The sequence below is a fragment of the Oncorhynchus gorbuscha genome, linkage group LG16 (assembly GCF_021184085.1).
Source record: "Oncorhynchus gorbuscha isolate QuinsamMale2020 ecotype Even-year linkage group LG16, OgorEven_v1.0, whole genome shotgun sequence".
Taxonomy (NCBI): Eukaryota; Metazoa; Chordata; class Actinopteri; order Salmoniformes; family Salmonidae; genus Oncorhynchus; species Oncorhynchus gorbuscha.
The window spans coordinates 20,452,944-20,474,220 of record NC_060188.1 but is presented as its reverse complement, the minus strand read 5'-3'; the positions used below and the strand labels follow the sequence as shown (position 1 = coordinate 20,474,220).

The 21,277-nt window shown below is 45.4% G+C and overlaps 2 protein-coding genes across 3 annotated transcripts in view; one reads left to right on the top strand and one right to left on the bottom strand.

The window, feature by feature from the left end:
- Nucleotides 1–8,952, top strand: part of LOC123998634 (protein TANC2-like) — a 143,625-nt gene extending 134,673 nt beyond the window's left edge. Inside the window, 11 exon segments of the mRNA XM_046303687.1 lie at nt 43–136; nt 224–357; nt 520–643; nt 881–1,056; nt 1,271–1,403; nt 3,013–3,104; nt 3,224–3,370; nt 4,359–4,459; nt 4,972–5,121; nt 5,123–5,531; nt 5,533–8,952. Of these exon segments, the coding sequence (XP_046159643.1) occupies nt 43–136; nt 224–357; nt 520–643; nt 881–1,056; nt 1,271–1,403; nt 3,013–3,104; nt 3,224–3,370; nt 4,359–4,459; nt 4,972–5,121; nt 5,123–5,531; nt 5,533–6,927 (2,955 nt within the window). The 3' untranslated portion in view covers nt 6,928–8,952.
- Nucleotides 8,953–9,021: 69 nt separating this feature from the next.
- On the bottom strand, nt 9,022–20,864 carry LOC123998633 (transmembrane ascorbate-dependent reductase CYB561-like). 2 transcript variants are annotated; one of them, XM_046303685.1, is made up of 6 exons: nt 20,355–20,864; nt 19,196–19,413; nt 17,216–17,314; nt 12,265–12,368; nt 11,900–12,057; nt 9,022–10,960 (listed from the first exon to the last, which is right to left on the bottom strand). In XM_046303685.1, the coding sequence occupies exons 2-6, from the start codon at nt 19,404–19,406 to the stop codon at nt 10,765–10,767; spliced, it is 768 nt and encodes a 255-aa protein (XP_046159641.1). In that variant the 5' UTR covers nt 19,407–19,413; nt 20,355–20,864; the 3' UTR covers nt 9,022–10,764. The 2 variants fall into 2 exon arrangements, with proteins under 2 accessions (XP_046159641.1, XP_046159642.1); XM_046303686.1 differs by having other exon boundaries at nt 19,196–19,409; nt 20,355–20,863.
- Nucleotides 20,865–21,277: the final 413 nt, after the last annotated feature.

Below are 21,277 nucleotides of genomic sequence, written 5' to 3'. Positions count from 1 at the left end.
ACACTGTACACACACTAAGTCTGAATGTTGTCTCCTGTACAGATCGCCTCTTACCTATTGGACCTGCCAGAGAAGGATGAGGAGGAGGAGGAGCGAGCACAGATCAACAACTTTGACACACTCTGGGGAGAGACTGGTACGTGCTATTTTGTGTATGACTGTATCAAAGTCTGTCGAATGCTTTTACCCACACTGACCCTGGCTTCACCCTCTCCCACTGTAGCTCTGACTGCAGCAGCTGGCAGGGGGAAGCTGGATGTGTGCAGGCTGCTGTTGGAACAAGGGGCAGCGGTTGGACAGCCTAACCGCCGGGGCATCGTGCCTCTCTTCAGCGCTGTGCGCCAGGGACATTGGCAGGTGGGTGGGCACTTTTTGAATTTCATACCCATTCATTATTTCAAGTCACACAGCCATACAACTTAAATGGAAATATTCAAATACACTACTGGCAATGATAGAGAACAATGGTGACAAACAATACTAACGTAGCTACATACTATTTGGTTTCTTGCTCATCAGATAGTGGACCTGCTGTTGAACCATGGAGCTGACGTCAACATGGCAGACAAGCAGGGCCGCACGCCCCTCATGATGGCCTCCTCAGAGGGCCACCTCGGCACAGCAGAGTTCCTACTGGCACAAGGTCAGAGTTCAGTTCACCCTCAACATCACCACCACCCACCCTACTAATCTCATTGGTTCAGAGTACCTAGTGTAAAAGTGCAAAGGCAACTGCAAAGTGTAGGTTTGACTTCCACATGGGCAACATATAGCAGACAGAAAGTATGTGTAGTATTTAGTAATGGACAAAAAAGCTGCCAAGTGGCCATGTTATGACCCTGGCTGCCATGAAAACGTGACCTTTAACCCCCTCTTGCAGGTGCGTCTCTGGCCCTGATGGACAAGGAGGGTCTGACTGCTCTGAGCTGGGCGTGTCTGAAGGGCCACATGCCATTGGTGCGCTGCCTGGTTGAGAGAGGCGCGGCCACCGCCCACGCCGATAAGAGTGGACGCACCCCCCTGGACCTGGCCTCGTTCTACGGAGACTCAGAAGTGGTAAGTGGTCGCTGGTCGCCACATTGATGACCTCCCCATGGCAGTGCAGCACGGAGAAAGTTTTCACTGTTGTTGATTGGAATAAGTACCTGAAGGTAGAATGCCCTTCTGTTCTTTCTCTCCTCCTCTTCATTTTCTCCCTCAAATTTTCTTCATCCTTTAAACTCCCATCTTCCCTCTCTTATTCCCCATCCGTCCGCCCGTCTGTCTCCAGGTGCAGTATCTGGTGGACCACGGGGCGATGATAGAGCATGTGGACTACAGTGGGATGCGACCTCTGGACCGGGCCGTGGGCTGCAGGAACACCTCTGTGGTGGTGGCTCTGCTCAAGAAGGGAGCCAAGATGGGTACGAACTGACTAGAGGTCACTAGTCACACACTGGTATATAGGACTGTCTTCTAATTTTGCAATATTGTTCTACATTAGCTTCAGTGGTTTAGCTACAACTTTATAGTTCTATTTAGTATACTGGTGTTTCCCCTCGGTAGGACTATTAGTCGCCATTGACTCCTAGAATGTTGTCAACTACAGCCTGAATCTCTTCACTGTGTGGTTTGGTGATCACCAAGGCTTCGCCATGCCTTCCTCCCCAGTCACCACTAACCCCCCTCCTCCGTTTCCACCATGTTTATAATGGTGGATGTGAGGCCCCTCCCTCTGCTCCTACTGCTGCTGACATTGCTGTTGCACCTTTTTCTTTTGCTGACACACTTTTTTGGCCACAGCTTCTCAATTCTGCCTCTTTCTGTTCTTTTCTTCATCTCACTCACTCCCTCTACTCACTCACTTCACTTTCTTTCGCTCACTTTCTCTCTCTCACACACACACACACACACACACACACACACACACACACACACACACACACACACACACACACACACACACACACACACACACACACACACACACACACACACACACACACACACACACACACACACACACACACACACACACACACACACACACTCACTCTCTCTTGGTTCTGCTTATTGGGTTGGTTCCATCATGTTTCCTCTCATTTCACCCACCTAACTCCCTTCTCTAACCTGTCACTCATAACCCTGGCTCCGCCCCTTCCGTAATCAGGATATCAGACTCTTCCCAGTCGACCCCGAGGTAACACAGTTTGCCCTCTCTCTATATACATCTCTGCTCTTACTATCTCATCCTCTCTTTTTTTACCCTCTTTACTCTTTATATGTGGCTTTGTGAAGTAAGCTAACCACCCAAGTCATCCACTGCCCAATAAGAGATTATGACATAAACACCACAACAAGGCCCACAGTCCATGCATTCTCCCTGGTGTTGGGAAGCCATAAATGCATGTGTGATCCCCCTCTGCTCTGGCATGGCTTGTGCTTGCCTGTCCCCCCCCTACACATGCAGAATAACACAGAATAACTCTGGCTAATAATGACATATTATTGTGTATTCATGTTGGGTGAGGTTGGCATTGGAACATAAATAAGTTGATCGTTTTCCCAGTGGTTTTACTAGAGATTAAGTTACTGATTCTGTACGTGAGTCAGAGCCTTCCTGCATCAGGTATGACGTCAATATCTATGAATCCACCTGTTAGCTGAGCGCTTAAATGGCACATGCAGGGGCAAAGAAACCCCAAACTTGTCTGTCTCAGTAAGTCACGCCATATTTATCTTGGGTAGAGCTTCATCATCATCTCAACCTGTCAACTGGTTTCGCTACACTCCGAGGTGAAGTTGCCCCTACCTACATCTAGGATCAGTTTGCTCTCTCCAAATGCTAACATTACTGGAGGGGATAAACAAAACAGACCAGATCAGCGCCTAGGGGCAACTTCACCCTGCTCCTTCTCTCGTCCTTCTCATTGTCGGTCCTTTTACTCTGAGACACACCCCCTCTTCCTGTCATTGCCACTCTCCTCCGGCCACTCCCCGTTACCCATCATGCCCCCTGCTGTCTTCCACCAGGTCCGGCCACCTGGGCCATGGCCACCTCCAAACCCGACATCATGATCGTCCTGCTCAGCAAGCTGATAGAGGAAGGAGATGGTTTCTACAAGGTCAGCCCTTCCTAGAATATAGCAATGTAGCACAGCTGTCATTGAGGGCTACTGTTGTGGTGCCAAATCGTACTGGTCTCTCACCTTTCTGAGGGTTTTTTCTTCTACCCGTCCTGTAGAAAGGTAAAGTGAAGGAGGCGGCCCAGCGGTACCAGTACGCCTTAAAGAAGTTCCCCCGCGAGGGCTTCAGCGAGGACCTCAAGACCTTCAGAGAGCTCAAGGTGTCCCTCCTCCTCAACCTGTCCCGCTGTCGGAGGAAAATGAATGTAAGTGACACTCCACTGCACCCTCCTCTATCCCCTCACCCCACCTGGCTGTGACTGGAGCTGCTTTTTCTGCTTACACTCAACAGCATTACCATCTGCAAGGTTTACCAAGACATTACAATACAAAACAACTTTATTATCCCTCATTGGGTTGTATGCTTGTTCATTGTGCTTACAATAGAACGACCCAAACAAAGATATTTAGCTCCTCTGATAGATTATAAAACCGCACATGGATTTAAGCAGTGTAAAAAATACTGGTTTCAAAAGGTTGATGACGGCAATATCATTGTGCAAAATGGTACAGTAGATCAGACTTCAACATAATAGCTGAAGGTAAATCTCCCTCAACCATAGCCTCATCTAACCTAGGCCCATATCCCTGCATCTTCCATTCCCTCTTATAGTTTGCTTGGTTTTGTGTTTGTGTTTGTAGCTCTGGTAACTTTAGAGGAGGTGCAAGGGGAGGTTGGTTTGGGTCAGGGCCATAGTGGCCAGCTGAGGTTCTAATGACAGAGCAGTGCAACAGCGGTTTCTGTGTGTGTGTGTGTGTGTTTGTCTTTTGTGTTTGTATGTCTCTGAACGTCTGTGTCATATGTGTGTTCATATCAATGTTTTTAATTGCTCAATTTACATGGTATCATCATGGACTCGTGTATTATTTTTATTCGTCAGTGTCGTCCATTTGTCTTTCAGTTATTTTTTTCTTGGGTGTCTTCTATCTGAACCCAAGTTTCCATCGATCTCATCGACTCAGTTATTCACTTCTGTATTACTCTGTATGGTTATATGTATGACTGATACAAGACTCCTGAATGACTGTCATATGACTCATGTTTGACTCTGTACATGGTTCTATGTACGTCTCATCTATAACCTTTTTTCCATTAATCTCTTGACTCACCTCTTGATTCATTTCTGACTCATGTACCGCTCCACGCGTGGCTCTGTGAATGACTGTCGGCCCTGTTGCTGTTGTTGCTTGCAGGACTTTGGGATGGCTGAGGAGTTTGCTACCAAGGCGCTAGAGTTGAAATCCAAATCGTACGAGGCCTTTTACGCCAGAGCCCGCGCCAAGCGCAGCAGCAGGTAACCGTAGCAACGGGAAGAACAGGGAGGCGGTGGCCTAGCACAGAGTGAGCTCAGCCTTAGGATCCAATTGGGCCCTCCATGTCACATGATCACCAGGTTTCCAATGCACTGTAGACAGATGACTACAGGGGGACATAATAGAGTTCATGAGCATTTTGGCCATGTTTTTCCACCCTATGTCATGTTGAGTGGTTTTTATGTCTGCTTACACATCCTGTATCCCCTTAGCCCTATGACTTGTTCATTCTCTTGCTCATTGTCATGGCTCATTTTTTTATGTTTTAGCGTAAGAGTGTACTTTGACTACTATGTGAGGGCAAGTCGTTTGAGCAGTTGTGGTGTTGTCATTTTGACCACATGCTACTCCCTCACGGTCTTTGGTTTCATGCTTTGTCATGTTCATCTGTACCCCCTCCACCTCTCCTGTTCCTCTCTCATGAATCCTTTCTCAATCTCCCTCTTTTCTCTCTTGATATTCCCCTCTTCACCCCCTCGTGTATCCACCTCAGGCAGTTCCACGCAGCCCTGGAGGACCTGAATGAGGCCACCCGCCTTTGCCCTAACAACCGGGAGATCCAGCGCCTGCTGCAGAGGGTGGAGGAGGAGTGTCTTCAGTTCGAGGAGCAACAGGAGCTGGACCCTCCCCCCATCCCCTCCCAGAGAGCAGGCCGCGCCCCCTCCCCAGTCCCTGGAGCCAGTGCAGGACCTGTTTGAGGAGGACGAGGACTACCTGGAGCAGGACCTAGAGAACCTCCCCATGGGCATGACTCCTGAGCCCCACTCAAGCCCCCCTGGCCTGCCCCTCATCCAGAGCCTGCCCCCCTCTCCCTGCCACCGCAACTCACCCTACCTCTCCGGAGACCCCTCCATGGTCCAGGCTTTCGAGCTGCCCCCCAGCCCCCCTTCCATGTCCTCCCCCACGCGCCAAGGCTACCAGTCCACCTCCCCGTCACTTTCCCCAACGCACCAGAGCTCCCACTACCGGCCCAGCCCTCCGCACACCTCCCCAGCACACCAGGCTTCCGCTACGCCGTACAACTTCAGCCCACCACCTTCGCCTCTACGCCGGGGGGCCTCAGTACCGCGCCAGCCCCACCTCAGAGAGCGGAGGAGGTCTGTACCGGCCACAGTCGGCCTCAGCCCGCTACCAGTCGGAGCAGATACCCGGCCGGCCGAAGTCTCCGCTGTCTAAGATGAGCAGCCAGCGCTCCTTCCAGCTGCTCTCCCAGCAGCAGCCTCCCCAGCAGGGCCAGTGGCTGCAGCCTGCCAAGGCTCAGATCGTACGCACCAACCAGCCCAGCTCCGCTGTGCACTCCAGTGCTGTGCTGGGCACCAGTGCCTACAGCCAGATGGCCCACTCCATGAGCACCCGCCTCCCCCCCGACCTGGCCGAGCTGGGGGACGGGGTGAATATATACCCCAGTGCCCTGGAAGGGAGGTCCACGCTGCAGGTGCAGGCCAGCCTCAGTGCAGGAGCACTCTACCAACATGGTGGGATCCAGATGGTCCCAACGGAGGACGAGCTCCCCCAGCGGCCCTCCTCAGCTTACCGGCCTGGAGGTCCGCGCTATGGCCAGGCCCCCCAGATCAGTCGCAGCCAGTCGGCAGCGTACTACCCTGTCTCACCTCAGATGGAGATGGAGTTAGAGATGGAGCACCAGGCGGCGCTGGGATCACCGGAGAACCCCCACGGCCTGCGCCGACCTGTCAGTGCCACCAGCGCAGAGCCAAAGCCACACGCACCCACTCCCCGGCCCCTCATGCACTCCCAGAGCGTAGGCCTCCGCTTCTCCCCCTCCAACACAAGCCTGGGTGGGGTCTCTGCAGCTAATCTAGCCCCAGGCTTCCGGGGCTCCACCTCGGCCCAGCAGATGGAAATCCCTCTACAGTTGTCCTACGAGGATGGTAGAGTCTACTGCGACGACCTCTCGCCTGTGTCTCCTCCGCAGGGCAGCGACATAAGGGTGGTGGGAGGCACGTACCCAGACAAGGCGCTCCGCTCCAGAAACACACCTTTCATGGGCGTTGTCGACAAGACGGCGCGGACTCACCAGTATCTGCCACCGCAACCGCAGACAATAGGGCGCTCCTGGGCCATCTCTTCCCTGGACACGGTGGTGACAAGCTCCACCACGTCTCCAGGGAACATTGGCCCTCAGCATGGCTACAGCCAACAGCCCAGCCTGGGACACATCGCCTACTACAACCGCACCAACAACGCCCACAACGGACACCTCCTGGACGATGACTACTACCAGCCGCCAGCTAACAGCTCACGGGATGGCAGGGCAGACGGCATGGGCCGTGTGAGCCAGGCGCCCACCTACCCAGACGTCAAGGTGGCCCGGACGCTGCCTGTGGCCCAGGCTTACCAGGACAGCGAGTACATGCAGAACTCCAGGGACAGGCAGGGCCCCACGTCCCCTATCAAACCAAAGAGACCTTTCGTGGAGTCAAACGTGTAGGGAGGGACTGAGGGAGAGGACTGATAAGCCTGCAGATATTTTAATTTGGAATGACTTAGAGACAACCCCAAGGGTATGTGATGAGACTGGGAAGGCAACACTACAGCAGACAAACACATTTAAACTCTCCTCCCATGCATCTTCTTTGCCTCTGTCCTTCACAGACATTTACTATGGATGAATACAAGAAAGCCTAAAACTGCAGTTTGCCAGGTGAATCCAACACCTCCAGTACTCCGGAATATGTTGGCCTTCTGTTTGCAGAGTAGTTTGTATAGTCGGTGGAGGGGACAGGGATGATCCACAACTTTAGGAACTGGAGTCTGTTGGAAAAGCATGTAGGACTAATACCACACACCCTGACCTGGAAACCTGCAGATCTCAAGCAGGGGAGACTGCTGCCTGCCGTTTTCTCCCTGCCCCTCAATGCCTGTCCTGGGATGGTCACACTCTAGCCATGAGCACTTCCCTGCTTAACCTGTTGAAGTCCAAACTCTCAATGCCTTCTTCAGAACAACTCAATAGAAGGCCGCCCTTCACTAAGATGACCATGTTCTCTGCTGTAAATGTGACTGAGAGGCTTCAACATACTTGTATATAGGAAAAGCAACAAAAAAAATGTAATATTTATCATTTAAGTTATGTTTGTAAAATACATTATTTCCATTGGATTGTATTTTCTTTTGCTCAAGAAGTGACATGCAGCAGGCTTTGTGAAGCTTTTGGGAAACGGGCATTTCTTATTTTCCAATAACTTGAATGTTTCCTTTTACAGTTGAATTATTTCTACTAGCCAAAGCTGCAGTTATTCAAACATAACACTGTACTACATGCAGTTTTAGCCACTAAAGGGTCAAAGATGTTGGCAGCATGCACACATGACTTCAAATGACCCAAGTGGTCATTGAAGGACTAGTTTTATCCGTCCACAAAATGCTTTCCATAAAACCAATGGAAATTAGGTGATCAGACGTTGTCTTCAATATAGAACAGAAATGGGCCCAAAGCTAATATTTAGGTTAAGGATGTAAACTGAGTTATCAATTGTTGTAGTCAGCCTATATATGCAGAACCATCCAATGTCTACATTTTGGTTACACTTTTGTGAAACTAGATATGTTTTGAAAAAATACACTGAAGAAAGTGTCAAGACTAGGCTACATAACATGGTTGGACTAGATTATGATCTATAGAAGGTTGTCAATTGTGATGGATTTCATACCTTTGATTTGATGCAAGTCAATGAAACAATTACAGTGCAGTTTGGTAACACCCTTTGTCCTCTACTGGCACTTAGTATTAACAATCAGCTGAAAACAGATACTTCTCTTAGAGGAACATATGAATCTGAAGTTTACATTTTTATTTACTCTTGTCTTCAATCTTGTCACTTAAATGTCAAACATTTAGACGAACAGTTTTATTTATAAATATTTACTGTGTATTGGTGTGCTTGGTAATAGGTGGAGGCTCTCCGATCGGTTCATAAACACTCCAACCAGGACGTTGAAGGAAATCAATGAGCTAGTTGAATGGATGCACCCCTTGTTAATATCAAAGGTTAACTCTACATCTGAGCCTGTTGCAGGAGGGACTTGTCAATACCCTCTGTCTGATTAACACCCAAAATAACATTTATTTTCAAGAAACTTTTGTTTTTATATACATAGTTTGTGTAAATAATTGTACATGCTGTGCTGCATAGAAATGCATGTTTGTTCTCGGCTTACTCCCATGCTGATATAAACATGTAATATGTTTGTATAGCAGTTTATCAACATTTGGAGAGGGATGCAGAGTACAGGGAAAGGGAACAGCCATCTTTTCTCTTGGGCTTGCTGAGCAGAGTTCTGTAAATTGTCTGTATATGTGAGTTGTGGCGTTTTGAAACGAGAAGGTAATAAGAAACATGCGTTTTTAACCCAGTTAAGCGATTGTAAAATGTACTTATTTAAAAATGGTTACCACTTCAAGGAAAATAAATGTGGGTCGACTCCTTTACTTTTAGCTTGTTCACACCATCAGTAGCGACGTCTCTTAAACACGTTCACACAGACTATATCAAACAAAGCTTTTCACACCCCAAAACACCTATTGAGTCATGCATCTTTAATAAGTTATAGGAAGGCAATATAGGTTAAGTCTGTCAGCAGTACCTATTGTATAGAACAAGTTTCCACAAGTGAAAAGAGGTAGCGATATTTAATCTAATCTTAGTTACATTATGCTTTAAACTGATTAAATGTGAGGACAAGTAGATGCTTCGAACAATACAACATTCATACACTAAGAATATAAACAAATAAACATGGATGCAGCATATTGTACATTTAAATCCAGATTGGCACACATACTATAACGCCCTTCTATTAGTTTCTGAGCATTTTACACTTATCACAGAAGCATAAAGATATTTACTGAATCAACCCCTTAGCCCAGATAAATGATCCCGATTCTGTATCCCCATATTTTGCAAATAAGATCAATTGAGCCTTTATTTTAAAAGAATCAGATCCTACAATATTAAGATCACAGAATCTGGATGTTCAGTGCTTTGAGTAAGCCTACACCTTGCCCTCTACTAGACAGGTCATGACTACTACACTGTCATAGTGAAACACATTAAAGTAACTAAGATGAATTGTCTGCATATCACAAAAGAACATGCATTTATTTGACACCTCTCAATATAACTGACCACATACCTATACTGCATCGATTTAATGTAAGAATGTTTAAACCTCCCCACCTTAGTTACATTGAAAAGTCTTGGTTGTAGTGCCTTTCACCTTTCTAAATCCACGTGTGATCAAGATTGTGAAAATTTGCCATTTAGCAGATGCTTTTTATCCAAAGCGACTTAGTTATGCGTGCATACATTTTATTTTTTTACATATGGGTGAACCCGTAATGCTCTACGGAGTATCCTAATCACTACCTTTGAGTCTTGAGAATTTGATTGGGTATTTCAAGACAGAAAATTACCCAATGGTAATATTTAATCTGGTCAGAAGAACTGGGCCCTGAATCTATTGGATAGGTTGTTTCCCAACCCTCTCCTAAGAGGTCATGTTTCACATTTGTTTTAACTGGCACACCCGATTCAATTAGTCAGGTAACCATCGAGCCTTTGACTAATTGAGTCACGTGTGCTTTAGGGTTAACTAAAATATATAACATCTGGGTGGGTCCGGGGAGACTGTTGGGGAAACCCTGAATCAATGGTGAAAATTCAACCCAGCCAAATCTAAGGAATGGTGAAGAAGCTGCTTCAAGAGTGCCTAGGGGTCATTTAGAATTCAACCCCAAAAATCCAGGCATCGTTCAGTCACAACTTTGTGCATACTTTTGATCCTTTATCATAAATTCAATATTATTTTGTCACAATGAACATCCCTGAATGAACTGCAACTTCTAAATTTATCACAAGCTTGAAAGTCATGGAAGTTGTTTGTTAAAAAAGGAGTAACTTCCAGTATAACCCTGCTGCCCTAGATGAAGGCACAACTAATTGGCTTGGACACATGGCTTTGTCCTCACTGAACACTTAGCAAAGGCTATTTTGTGTAAGAGACCTAATATGGCACTTTTGTGATGGCTAGTCTGTGGCAGCAATCAAATACATTGGTCAAATCAATCCCGTCATACCTCCATTTCACCACAAGGGGGTGTAGAACTGCTCTTGATGTGACATGAAATAAAGACAACATATCAGCCAGATCTCCAGCTGGACCTGGAGAGATACTGGGTGTGCAGGCTTTTGTTCCATACCAGATGTTTTTTTTTAAATAAAAGCCTGAGCACACAGTAGCTTTTCAGACCAGAGTGTTTCCTGGTTTAAGGCGAGGTGGGGCTCCCTCCCCCCTCAGTCAGGGTCTTAAAGTGTACAGATAAGGCCTCCTCCTCTGGGTGTGGGGGTCTCCTGTAGTCCTCCCGTGTCACCACGTAGCCTACCAGAATCCCAAATGCTACTAGCAGCAGTCCCAGCATGTTACCAAGGATCCCCTCTGGGACAAACTGTGAATATGTGTGCCTGGGAAGAAAAAGGATTTCTATATTATATCAATGGAGTTTCTGTTGTGATACAGTACAGCCTAATGTGAATTAACATTTGTAAAGAATCATTAGTTATAATATTTCTGTGTGACTCATCAAGGTGACCTTAAGCATAACATATGGCACCAAACAGTAGAATGATTCATAATGTGCAAAGACTATTAAAATCCATGTCTGACCACATTGCCATAAAGATAGCCCAGACAGCAAAATCCCAGCTTTCCCCAAACACCCTGTACAATAATTAACTCCCCTATGATTTAGCAGGGTAGAGCTGGGTAAAGTAGTAGCACTTCATCATCCAGTGACAAACACACCACTGACTTGAACATCTGGCACATCTCTTACTATACAATTTTATTTATTTTTTAACGTTTTCATGATATCCAATTGGCAGTTAGTCGTCTCGTCGCTGCACCTCCCGTATGGACTCGGGAGAGGCGAAGGTCGAGAGCAGTGCGTCCCCCGAAACACAACCCAACCAAGCCGCACTGCTTCTTGACACAACAGCCGCTTACCCCTCGGAAGTCCGCAGCACCAATGGGTCAGAGGAAACACTGCACACCTGGCGACAGTGTCAGTGTGCACTGCACCTGGCCCGCCACAGGAGTTACTTGTGCACGATGGAACATAGTGTGCACGACAGGAACATCCCTACCGGGCTAACCCAGACGACGCTGGGCCAATTGTGCGCCGCCCCATGGGTCTCCCAGTCGCGGACGGCTGCAACAGACCCTGGACTCGAACCCAGAATCTCTAGTGGCACTGCGATGCAGTATATTGCACCACTCGGGAGGCCCACCAAACTACTTTTCACCCAATAATTATGTGCATTTTAGCATGCCATTTGCATACATTTCTTCATTGTACGTGGTGGTAGTATATTTGAACTGAGCCCCTGCATAGTAATACTCACTGGATACTGAAGAACAATTTCTCTGAAATGCCCAGTAGGCAAGTGGCTAGGGACATAGCGAGCATGGCCAGCCCAAAGAAGACATGTAGTGGCAGGTACCAGCTCCGCAGCGCCATTAACGTCCCAGGGAAGAGGAAGAAACCAAGCCCCATCAGCCACTGAGGGAGTAGAAGATCAACGTTATTAAACGATTATGCCTATTAGAATGTAATATGACAGCTACTGCCTGTATACAGCTAGGTTCTCAGTGCAAACAGTACATTAATTGGAATTCTGATACAAGGAAAAAAGGTTTAAATTATTAGCTTGATTCGTGTGTGTGCACGTGACTGCATGTGTGCACAGAAGGAGAGGCGAGGGCTGACCTGTACACAGAAGAGAACAAAGGTGAGCATGCCACACCAGCTGTGGAGGGAGTACATGTTGGGGATCTTGTTATGATTATGGAAGTCAAACACAGCCACGATACCTGAGGAGATACAATGATACATGCAGTCAATCTTTCCCATTCATTTTGTATAGAACAATGTTGATCAATTATGAATTTACCTGCCTCCAAGTATGGATATTATTTACATGATGACACTGCTTGCAAACCAAATGTTTCTCTAGAGTCAGTAAGGATTGCCTGAAGCCCGATTTCAGCGTTTAAACTTACGACCAGTTTGGATACACCTGCCTGTTTCCATGACTACTCCAGACCTCAGTACAGGACGCATGCTACGGCGATTCAGCTTTGGACTCTCATGCCATACCACTGATTCGTGGTTAGCATGCGCAGTCTCATCTTACCTGTGTTCATAACCTACTATGTTTGTAGAAAAATAAATAAAGACCTTCCCAGTTCCCTGGGAGCCTCACCATCTCTAGCGAACTTGAACTCACAAAGGAATGATGAAAAATCCTAATCGGTCGACCAAATTCAGACACACAAAATCATTATTTTGTGAGTTAAAGTTAGCTAGAGATGGTGATGACAATTACAACAATACTGAATGAACACTTATTTTAATATAATAAAGAATTTTCTATTTGGTTTAAATAATGCAAAAACAGTGTTGGAGAAAGTAAAAGTGCAATATGTGCCATGTAAAAAAGCAATATTCCCAGGTAAGAAGTTAAGTTGTAGTTATTATAGGACTATTCCTCTCTATACCATTTGTATTTCATTTACCTTTGACTATTGGATGTTTTTATAGGCACTATAGTATTGCTAGCCTAATATCGGGAATTGATAGGCTTGATGTCAAACAGCACTGTGCATGAAGCATTGCTAAGTGATGGCAAATGCAGTAAAGTTTGAATGAATGCTTACGAGCCTGCTGCTGCCTACCACTGCTCAGACTGCTCTATCAAATCATATACTTAATTATAATAAAAACTCATTAATATAGTCCAATCTGGAAACTCATTTCGAAAACAAAACATTTATACTTTCAGTGAAATACAGAACAGTTCCGTATTTTATCGAACAGGTGGCAACCCTAAGCCTAAATATTGCACAACCTTCAATGTTAAGTCAAATTAATTACGGTCTTTGTTAAAAAGAAATTGTCTTCACACAGTTCGCAAAGAGCCAGGTGGCCCAAACTGCTGCATATACCCTGGCTCTGCGTGCACTGAACGCAAGAGAAGTGACAATTTCCCTAGTTAATATTGCCTGCTAACATGATTTCTGTTAAATATTTTTAAACATGCATATGTAGTTAAAAACACTTGTGTATTGATTTTAAGAAGAGCATTGATGTTTATGGTTAGGTACATTTGTGCAACGCTTTTATTAAAATCACCCGTTTGGCGAAGTTGAAGTAGGCTGTGATTAGATGATAAATTAACAGGCATTGCATTGATATGCAACGCAGAACAAGCTAGTTAACTAGTGGTTAATGATATTACTAGGTTAACTACACATTGTTATGTGGAGACTAAACTTATCTTGTAAATAAATAATGTTAACTAGCAACTTAGCTCCTTGCAGCCACAAGATCCTTTTGATGCTGCACTCACGTAACAGGTGGTCAAGCCTGTCACGCAGTCTCCTCTCAGATTGCAATGCAATCGGAGTCCAAAAAGGCTGATTTCAAGTTCATAACAATCGGTAATCTGCCCTAATTAAAATCGGCCAAGCCGATTAAATCGGTAGACCTCTAGTCTGAATGACCCTAGAGAACCTACAGTGCCTTGCGAAAGTATTCGGCCCCCTTGAACTTTGCGACCTTTTGCCACATTTCAGGCTTCAAACATAATGATATAAAACTATTTTTTTTGTGATGAATCAACAACAAGTGGGACACAATCCTGAAGTGGAACGACATTTATTGGACATTTCAAACTTTTTTAACAAATCAAAAACTGAAAAATTGGGCATGCAAAATTATTCAGCCCCCTTAAGTTAATACTTTGTAGCTCCACCTTTTGCTGCGATTACAGCTGTAAGTCACTTGGGGTATGTCTCTCAGTTTTGCACGTCGAGAGACTGACATTTTTTCCCCATTCCTCCTTGCAAAACAGCTCGAGCTCAGTGAGGTTGGATGGAGAGCATTTGTGAACAGCAGTTCTCAGTTCTTTCCACAGATTCGATTGGATTCAGGTCTGGACTTTGACTTGGCCATTCTAACACCTGGATATGTTTATTTTTGAACCATTCCATTGTAGATTTTGCTTTATGTTTTGGATCATTGTCTTGTTGGAAGACAAAGCTCCATCCCAGTCTCAGGTCTTTTGCAGACTCCATCAGGTTCTCTTCCAGAATGGTCCTGTATTTGGCTCCATCCATCTTCCCATCCATTTTAATCATCTTCCCTGTCCCTGCTGAAGAAAAGCAGGCCCCAAACCATGATGCTGCCACCACCATGTTTGACAGTGGGGATGGTGTGTTCAGGGTGATGAGCTGTGTTGATTTTACGCCAAACATAACATTTTGCATTGTTGCCAAAAAAAATTGGTTTCATCTGACCAGAGCACCTTCTTCCACATGTTTGGTGTGTCTCCCAGGTGGCTTGTGGCAAACTTTAAATGACACTTTTTATGGATATCTTTAAGAAATGGCTTTCTTGCCACTCTTCCATAAAGGCCAGATCTGTGCAATATACGACTGATTGTTGTCCTATGGACAGAGTCTCCCACCTCAGCTGTAGATCTCTGCAGTTCATCCAGAGTGATCATGGGCCTCTTGGCTGCATCTCTAAAGCCGCTAAAGCTAACTCTCTCTCCTCTGCTCTCATCCTTCTAGACCTATCGGCTGCCTTCGATACTGTGAACCATCAGATCCTCCTCTCCACCCTCTCCGAGTTGGGCATCTCCGGCGCGACCCACGCTTGGATTGCGTCCTACCTGACAGGTCGCTCCTACCAGGTGGCGTGGCGAGAATCTGTCTCCTCACCACGCGCTCTCACCACTGGTGTCCCCCAGGGCTCTGTTCTAGGCCCTCTCCTATTCTCGCTATACACCAAGTCACTTGGCTCTGTCATAACCTCACATGGTCTCTCCTATCATTGCTATGCAGACGACACAATTAATCTTCTCCTTTCCCCCTTCTGATGACCAGGTGGCGAATCGCATCTCTGCATGTCTGGCAGACATCAGTGTGGATGACGGATCACCACCTCAAGCTGAACTTCAGCAAGACGGAGCTGCTCTTCCTCCCGGGGAAGGACTGCCCGTTCCATGATCTCGCCATCACGGTTGACAACTCCATTGTGTCCTCCTCCCAGAGCACTAAGAACCTTGGCGTGATCCTGGACAACACCCTGTCATTCTCAACTAACATCAAGGCGGTGGCCCGTTCCTGTAGGTTCATGCTCTACAACATCCGCAGAGTACGACCCTGCCTCACACAGGAAGCGGCGCAGGTCCTAATCCAGGCACTTGTCATCTCCCGTCTGGATTACTGCAACTCGCTGTTGGCTGGGCTCCCTGCCTGTGCCATTAAACCCCTACAACTCATCCAGAACACCGCAGCCCGTCTAGTGTTCAACCTTCCCAAGTTCTCTCACGTCACCCCGCTCCTCCGCTCTCTCCACTGGCTTCCAGTTGAAGCTCGCATCCGCTACAAGACCATGGTGCTTGCCTACGGAGCTGTGAGGGGAACGGCACCTCAGTACCTCCAGGCTCTGATCAGGCCCTACACCCAAATAAGGGCACTGCGTTCATCCACCTCTGGCCTGCTCGCTTCCCTACCACTGAGGAAGTACAGTTCCCGCTCAGCCCAGTCAAAACTGTTCGCTGCTCTGGCTCCCCAATGGTGGAACAAACTCCCTCACGACGCCAGGACAGCGGAGGCAATCACCACCTTCCGGAGACACCTGAAACCCCACCTCTTTAAGGAATACCTAGGATAGGATAAAGTAATCCTTCTCACCCCCTCCCCCCCCTTAAAATATTTAGATGCACTATTGTAAAGTGGCTGTTCCACTGGATGTCATAAGGTGAATGCACCAATTTGTAAGTCGCTCTGGATAAGAGCGTCTGCTAAATGACTTAAATGTAAATGTAAATCTCTGATCAGTCTTCTCCTTGTATGAGCTGAAAGTTTAGAGGGACGGCCAGGTCTTGGTAGATTTGCAGTGGTCTGATACTCCTTCCATTTCAATATTATTGCTTGCACAGTGCTCCTTGGGATGTTTAAAGCTTGGGAAATCTTTTTGTATCCAAATCCGGCTTTAAACTTCTTCACAACAGTATCTCGGACCTGCCTGGTGTGTTTTGTTCTTCATGATGCTCTCTGCGCTTTTAACGGACCTCTGAGACTATCACAGTGCATGTGCATTCATACGGAGACTTGATTACACACAGGTGGATTGTATTTATCATCATTAGTCATTTAGGTCAACATTGGATCATTCAGAGATCCTCACTGAACTTCTGGAGAGAGTTTGCTGCACTGAAAGTAAAGGGGCTGAATAATTTTGCACACCCAATTTTTCAGTTTTTGATTTGTTAAAAAAGTTTGAAATATCCAATAAATGTCGTTCAACTTCATGATTGTGTCCCACTTGTTGATTCATCACAAAAAAATAGTTTTATATCATTATGTTTGAAGCCTGAAATGTGGCAAAAGGTCAAAGTTCAAGGGGGCGGAATACTTCCGCAAGGCACTGTATTTATGACCCTCCAATAGTTAAGTCCACTTGTCTTGCGTGGTGGGACAAACATGTCAGTCTATATACACACACCTGCATATATTCAACTCGCCAGCTTAGGCATTTTATATACACAGTAGCTACAACTTTAGATTAGTTTAGATTGTTTGGGTTCAAGGGGAAAGGGCCAAAACAACAAGTCTTGTCCATAGACAGACACCCACACAGGCCTTACCCACTATGCTGATAATGAGGGCGAGAAGGTGGAGCACAGCATGGAGAATCTTGACGTTGCGTTTGCTTTCATTCCTAAATACTCTGTACACCAGGATCGCTGTGAGAGAAACAATTCTGGTTAACATTCACATAAGACTAATCAAATAGAATGATTTCCACAAGAAGATGATAATAAAGTCAAGCCTGTCTAAATATACAGTGGTCCGACTTAACACAAAATAAAACCTTCAAACACTGATTTTGCACCTTAATCTGCTGTAACCATTTAAAAAGGTTAGTCATTACTTTTGTCATAGTACCATAATCACACCCAACATGGCACCAAGGGCAATAACAGGTATGAGGCTACAAAAGAAAGCGTGAATCAGGGTAGTTATGGGGGTGTTTTAGTCCCAGTGAGCTTGAGGTGAAGGTTAAGTAAGGTGAGGCTTTGAGTGGGGCAGAAGTCATTCAACAAGACCACTAATGCATTTTCACAAACACTTGACAAGTAGCTGCCACCAAGGTCTCAGCAGCACATAGGGTTGATTAGCATAAACATGTTACAGAAATGCTATGAGAACAAACTGTTCAACCGAGTTCTTGTATTATTACAATTATAAAGAAATTATATTAACCTTGCAGAAACACTGAAACAATGTTCCAGGCGATTGTATTTGCTGTCTGTCTCCTGATCCCACTAAGGACAGCTGGTTCCCCTGGAGGGTGTTTTCATCCCAGCTCCATTTGGACTGACCGCTCACATTAAGGTGTAAGTGACCTTTACTGTTTAATGTCCTAATTAAATTGTAGCAAGTTTAGGAATAAAGGAGGCTTCAGCTGACTTAATAAGCAGCCATTTTATTTTACAAAGAGACTTAATTTACATTGTCAATGGCTGAATAACTTGTTTTTCTCATTAAAATCATGATTCAGGGACCAATGGAAAACCCTTTGAAAATGTTTGCTTTCATTGCAGTGTTTATCATAGTACTATTTAGGGGAACAAATCCCTACATTACTAATATCTCTCACACAGAGGGGGAGAAACACAACGGCCTAGAAACAAACAAAATAAAGTCTCAGCTCCTCCCACCCTAATAGCATTAGGAATGTATTCCTGTTGCAGTGTGCCTTCAGGCCTGTACCCTGTGTAGCATTAGCATCACACTAATGCAATAGGTCAGAAGACCCCTAGGCTAACAGAGCAGACATCAGAGAAGACAACTGCCATTGTGGCTTCAGCTTCCCTTTGTTCATCTACCTCCATCTCTCCATGCTACCAGTAAATCTAATTGTATTGGTCACATACACATATTTAGCAGATGTTATTGCAGGTGTAGCTAAATGCTTGTGTTCCTAGCTCCAACAGTGCAATAATATCTAACAATACACACAAAACTAAAAGTAAAATAAGAACTATTAGGACGAGCAATGTGGAGTCTGGTGTGTATGAGATACATATACACCAGACTTGACATTGTATATATGTATGATGGGACGTGTAGACAGCATATGGATAGAATAAATAGTATATCTGAAGAATACATTGATATTAATAGTATAGTTAAATAAGATAGGCCTTGACTACAATACAGTATATACATATGAAGTACCTAAAACAGTATGTCAACATTATTAAAAGTATATATAATATATAATAATAATAATAATAATAAATGCCATTTAGCAGACGCTTTTATCCAAAGCGACTTACAGTCATGTGTGCATACATTCTACGTATGGGTGGTCCCGGGGATCGAACCCACTACCCTGGCGTTACAAGCGCCATGCTCTACCAACTGAGCTACAGAAGTGACCAGTGTTCCATGTCTATGTACATAGGACAGCAGCAATGGAGAGCTACTTTATTCCTCCACATTACCAATTCGATCACTGGGACAATGAGCCATTAATTGAGGCGATTTATAAATAGGTGTTTTAAATTCCTGGAGGAATGGTTTTAATTCTAATGTAAGTTAGTTTAATTCTACCCTACCATCTCCATAGAGAAAGACCAGGCCCAGGACCATGCAGAGGGGATGTACATTGAACTCCTGTCCCGAACCGTCCCAGGCGTAGCCTCCGTGATAGCTGCCCATCCACACGCCCGTGATCACCACACAGGCCAGGCCCAGAACCTGAGTCCCCCCCACGTACCACGGGAAGGAGCCCAGGCCTTGCACGGCCCGCTGAGGGCTATCTTCCATGGTCTGTCTTAGGGGGGGGGGGGTAGAAAGAGGGGGAGAATGATGGTTTAGTCCAGCGGTTCAAAAAGGTATGTGTTATGATGACTAGTTTCCTGACTGAACCAACCAGGAAATCCTCCAGGCCCATGTCAAGACCCACCTATAGCTTTCTGAAAAGACCTTGGACTCATGAACAAAACCTGTGATCTGAATCTTTACCTAGTCTTACCAGTCACCACCCTAAAAGAGTCAGAGAAATAACCAAATATTGGATCAGTCTAGTCATGTCTCCGGGATTGATATAAACAGAAGCGTCCTCTTCCTGCGCTGTTTCTAGGCTCATGTAATGATGTGCGTGTTTGACTGCAGAGCGCTACACTGGGGAAACTCACATCCATGTGAAAAACGCTTACATGGCTAGGTGTTCGCTCTTCAGTTGAATAACAGTTTGTTATAGGCTATGAGTATGACTGTTTAGTCAACGTGATTGTGTATTCAGTTGAATATTTGTTATAGGAGTATGACAGCAGCGTTTTTATTTAAAGTGTGTGTATTCAGTTAACATTGTGTTGCTTAGCCTACACCACCTTGTTTCTTACTAGATGGTATACAGCTACAGAGGAAAGTGACTTTCGTAGGTAAGGATAATTTATGCAGCAGGTTAGGATTATTAACCTAGCAGGTTAGAATAATTAGGTTAAGAAACTAGTTAATAAGCTCTCCTAACCTGCTACGAATTGTCAAAACCCTTATTTTAGGCTACTGATTGGATTTGAGACGGATGCATGTCAGAAACAAGAACCAAATATCGCGCATGTTGTGATTAAATGTACTCAAACTATTGACAAAACAAAACACTATTTATAGGCGATCCTCGACTATAATGTTGGATACCACACGTCTAGGAGCTCTATCCGATCATACAGCTTCAAGCGCAAACATCGGTAAGGTAGGACATGTTCCACTTACCGTTTGGTCCGCAAATAACCTGCTTTCCCAGCAAGTCAGAGGGAGTGGAGATCCTTGTTCCGCTCCTTTTGTGTGTTTTGGAATGATTTCTAAATACGCCTACAATTTTCGTAGTAACCTCATTACTAAAGAAACGCAATAAGGTCCTATAGCCTAGGCTTGCAACTAAATATTTCACAATACGCTTTCTTACTCCTCACGCGCGCTTCACAAAAACGTCGCGGGTGGGTGGATCTGTCGACTAGTCGTGACAGAAACAGTGGCGCAGCTAAATGTTGAGTTGACAGAGAAATACGTTATACTCTCCCTTCAATTAGCACCAAACAGAGGAGGGAGGAGCACAAACAGCCTTCAGAGAGTATGACGTCTGGCACCGCACTGACGAAACTGTCCAAAGGTCTATTACCTTGGCTACTCAGGGCGTTCTTGCAGATGCAGACCCGGCATTGAATCAAAGCAATTAATTAAAAAGGCATAATGACCAATTAGTTGACTGCTTTAATTGATACTGATGCATATTGGATAAAGATGGGCTGTGCGATCTTGTCTGCTTGTTTAGACTGACAGCACAATTCTGAACTTTTTAAGCTAATTGGTCTTTTGAAAAAAAGAGTTGACGTGAAAAGATCGGATGTGATTGGTCAAAAGATCAATTAGTGGAAGAAACTATCAGAATTGGTCTGCCTGTGTAAACGCATCCTAAATCAAATCAAAATCAAATCAAATGTATTTATATTGCCCTTCCTACATCAGCTGATATCTCAAAGTGCTGTACAGAAACCCAGCCTAAAACCCCAAACAGCAAGCAATACAGGTGTAGAAGCACGGTGGTTAGGAAAAGCTCCCTAGAAAGGCCAAAACCTAGGAAGAAACCTAGAGAGGAACCAGGCTATGTGGGGCGACCAGTTCGCTTCTGGCTGTGC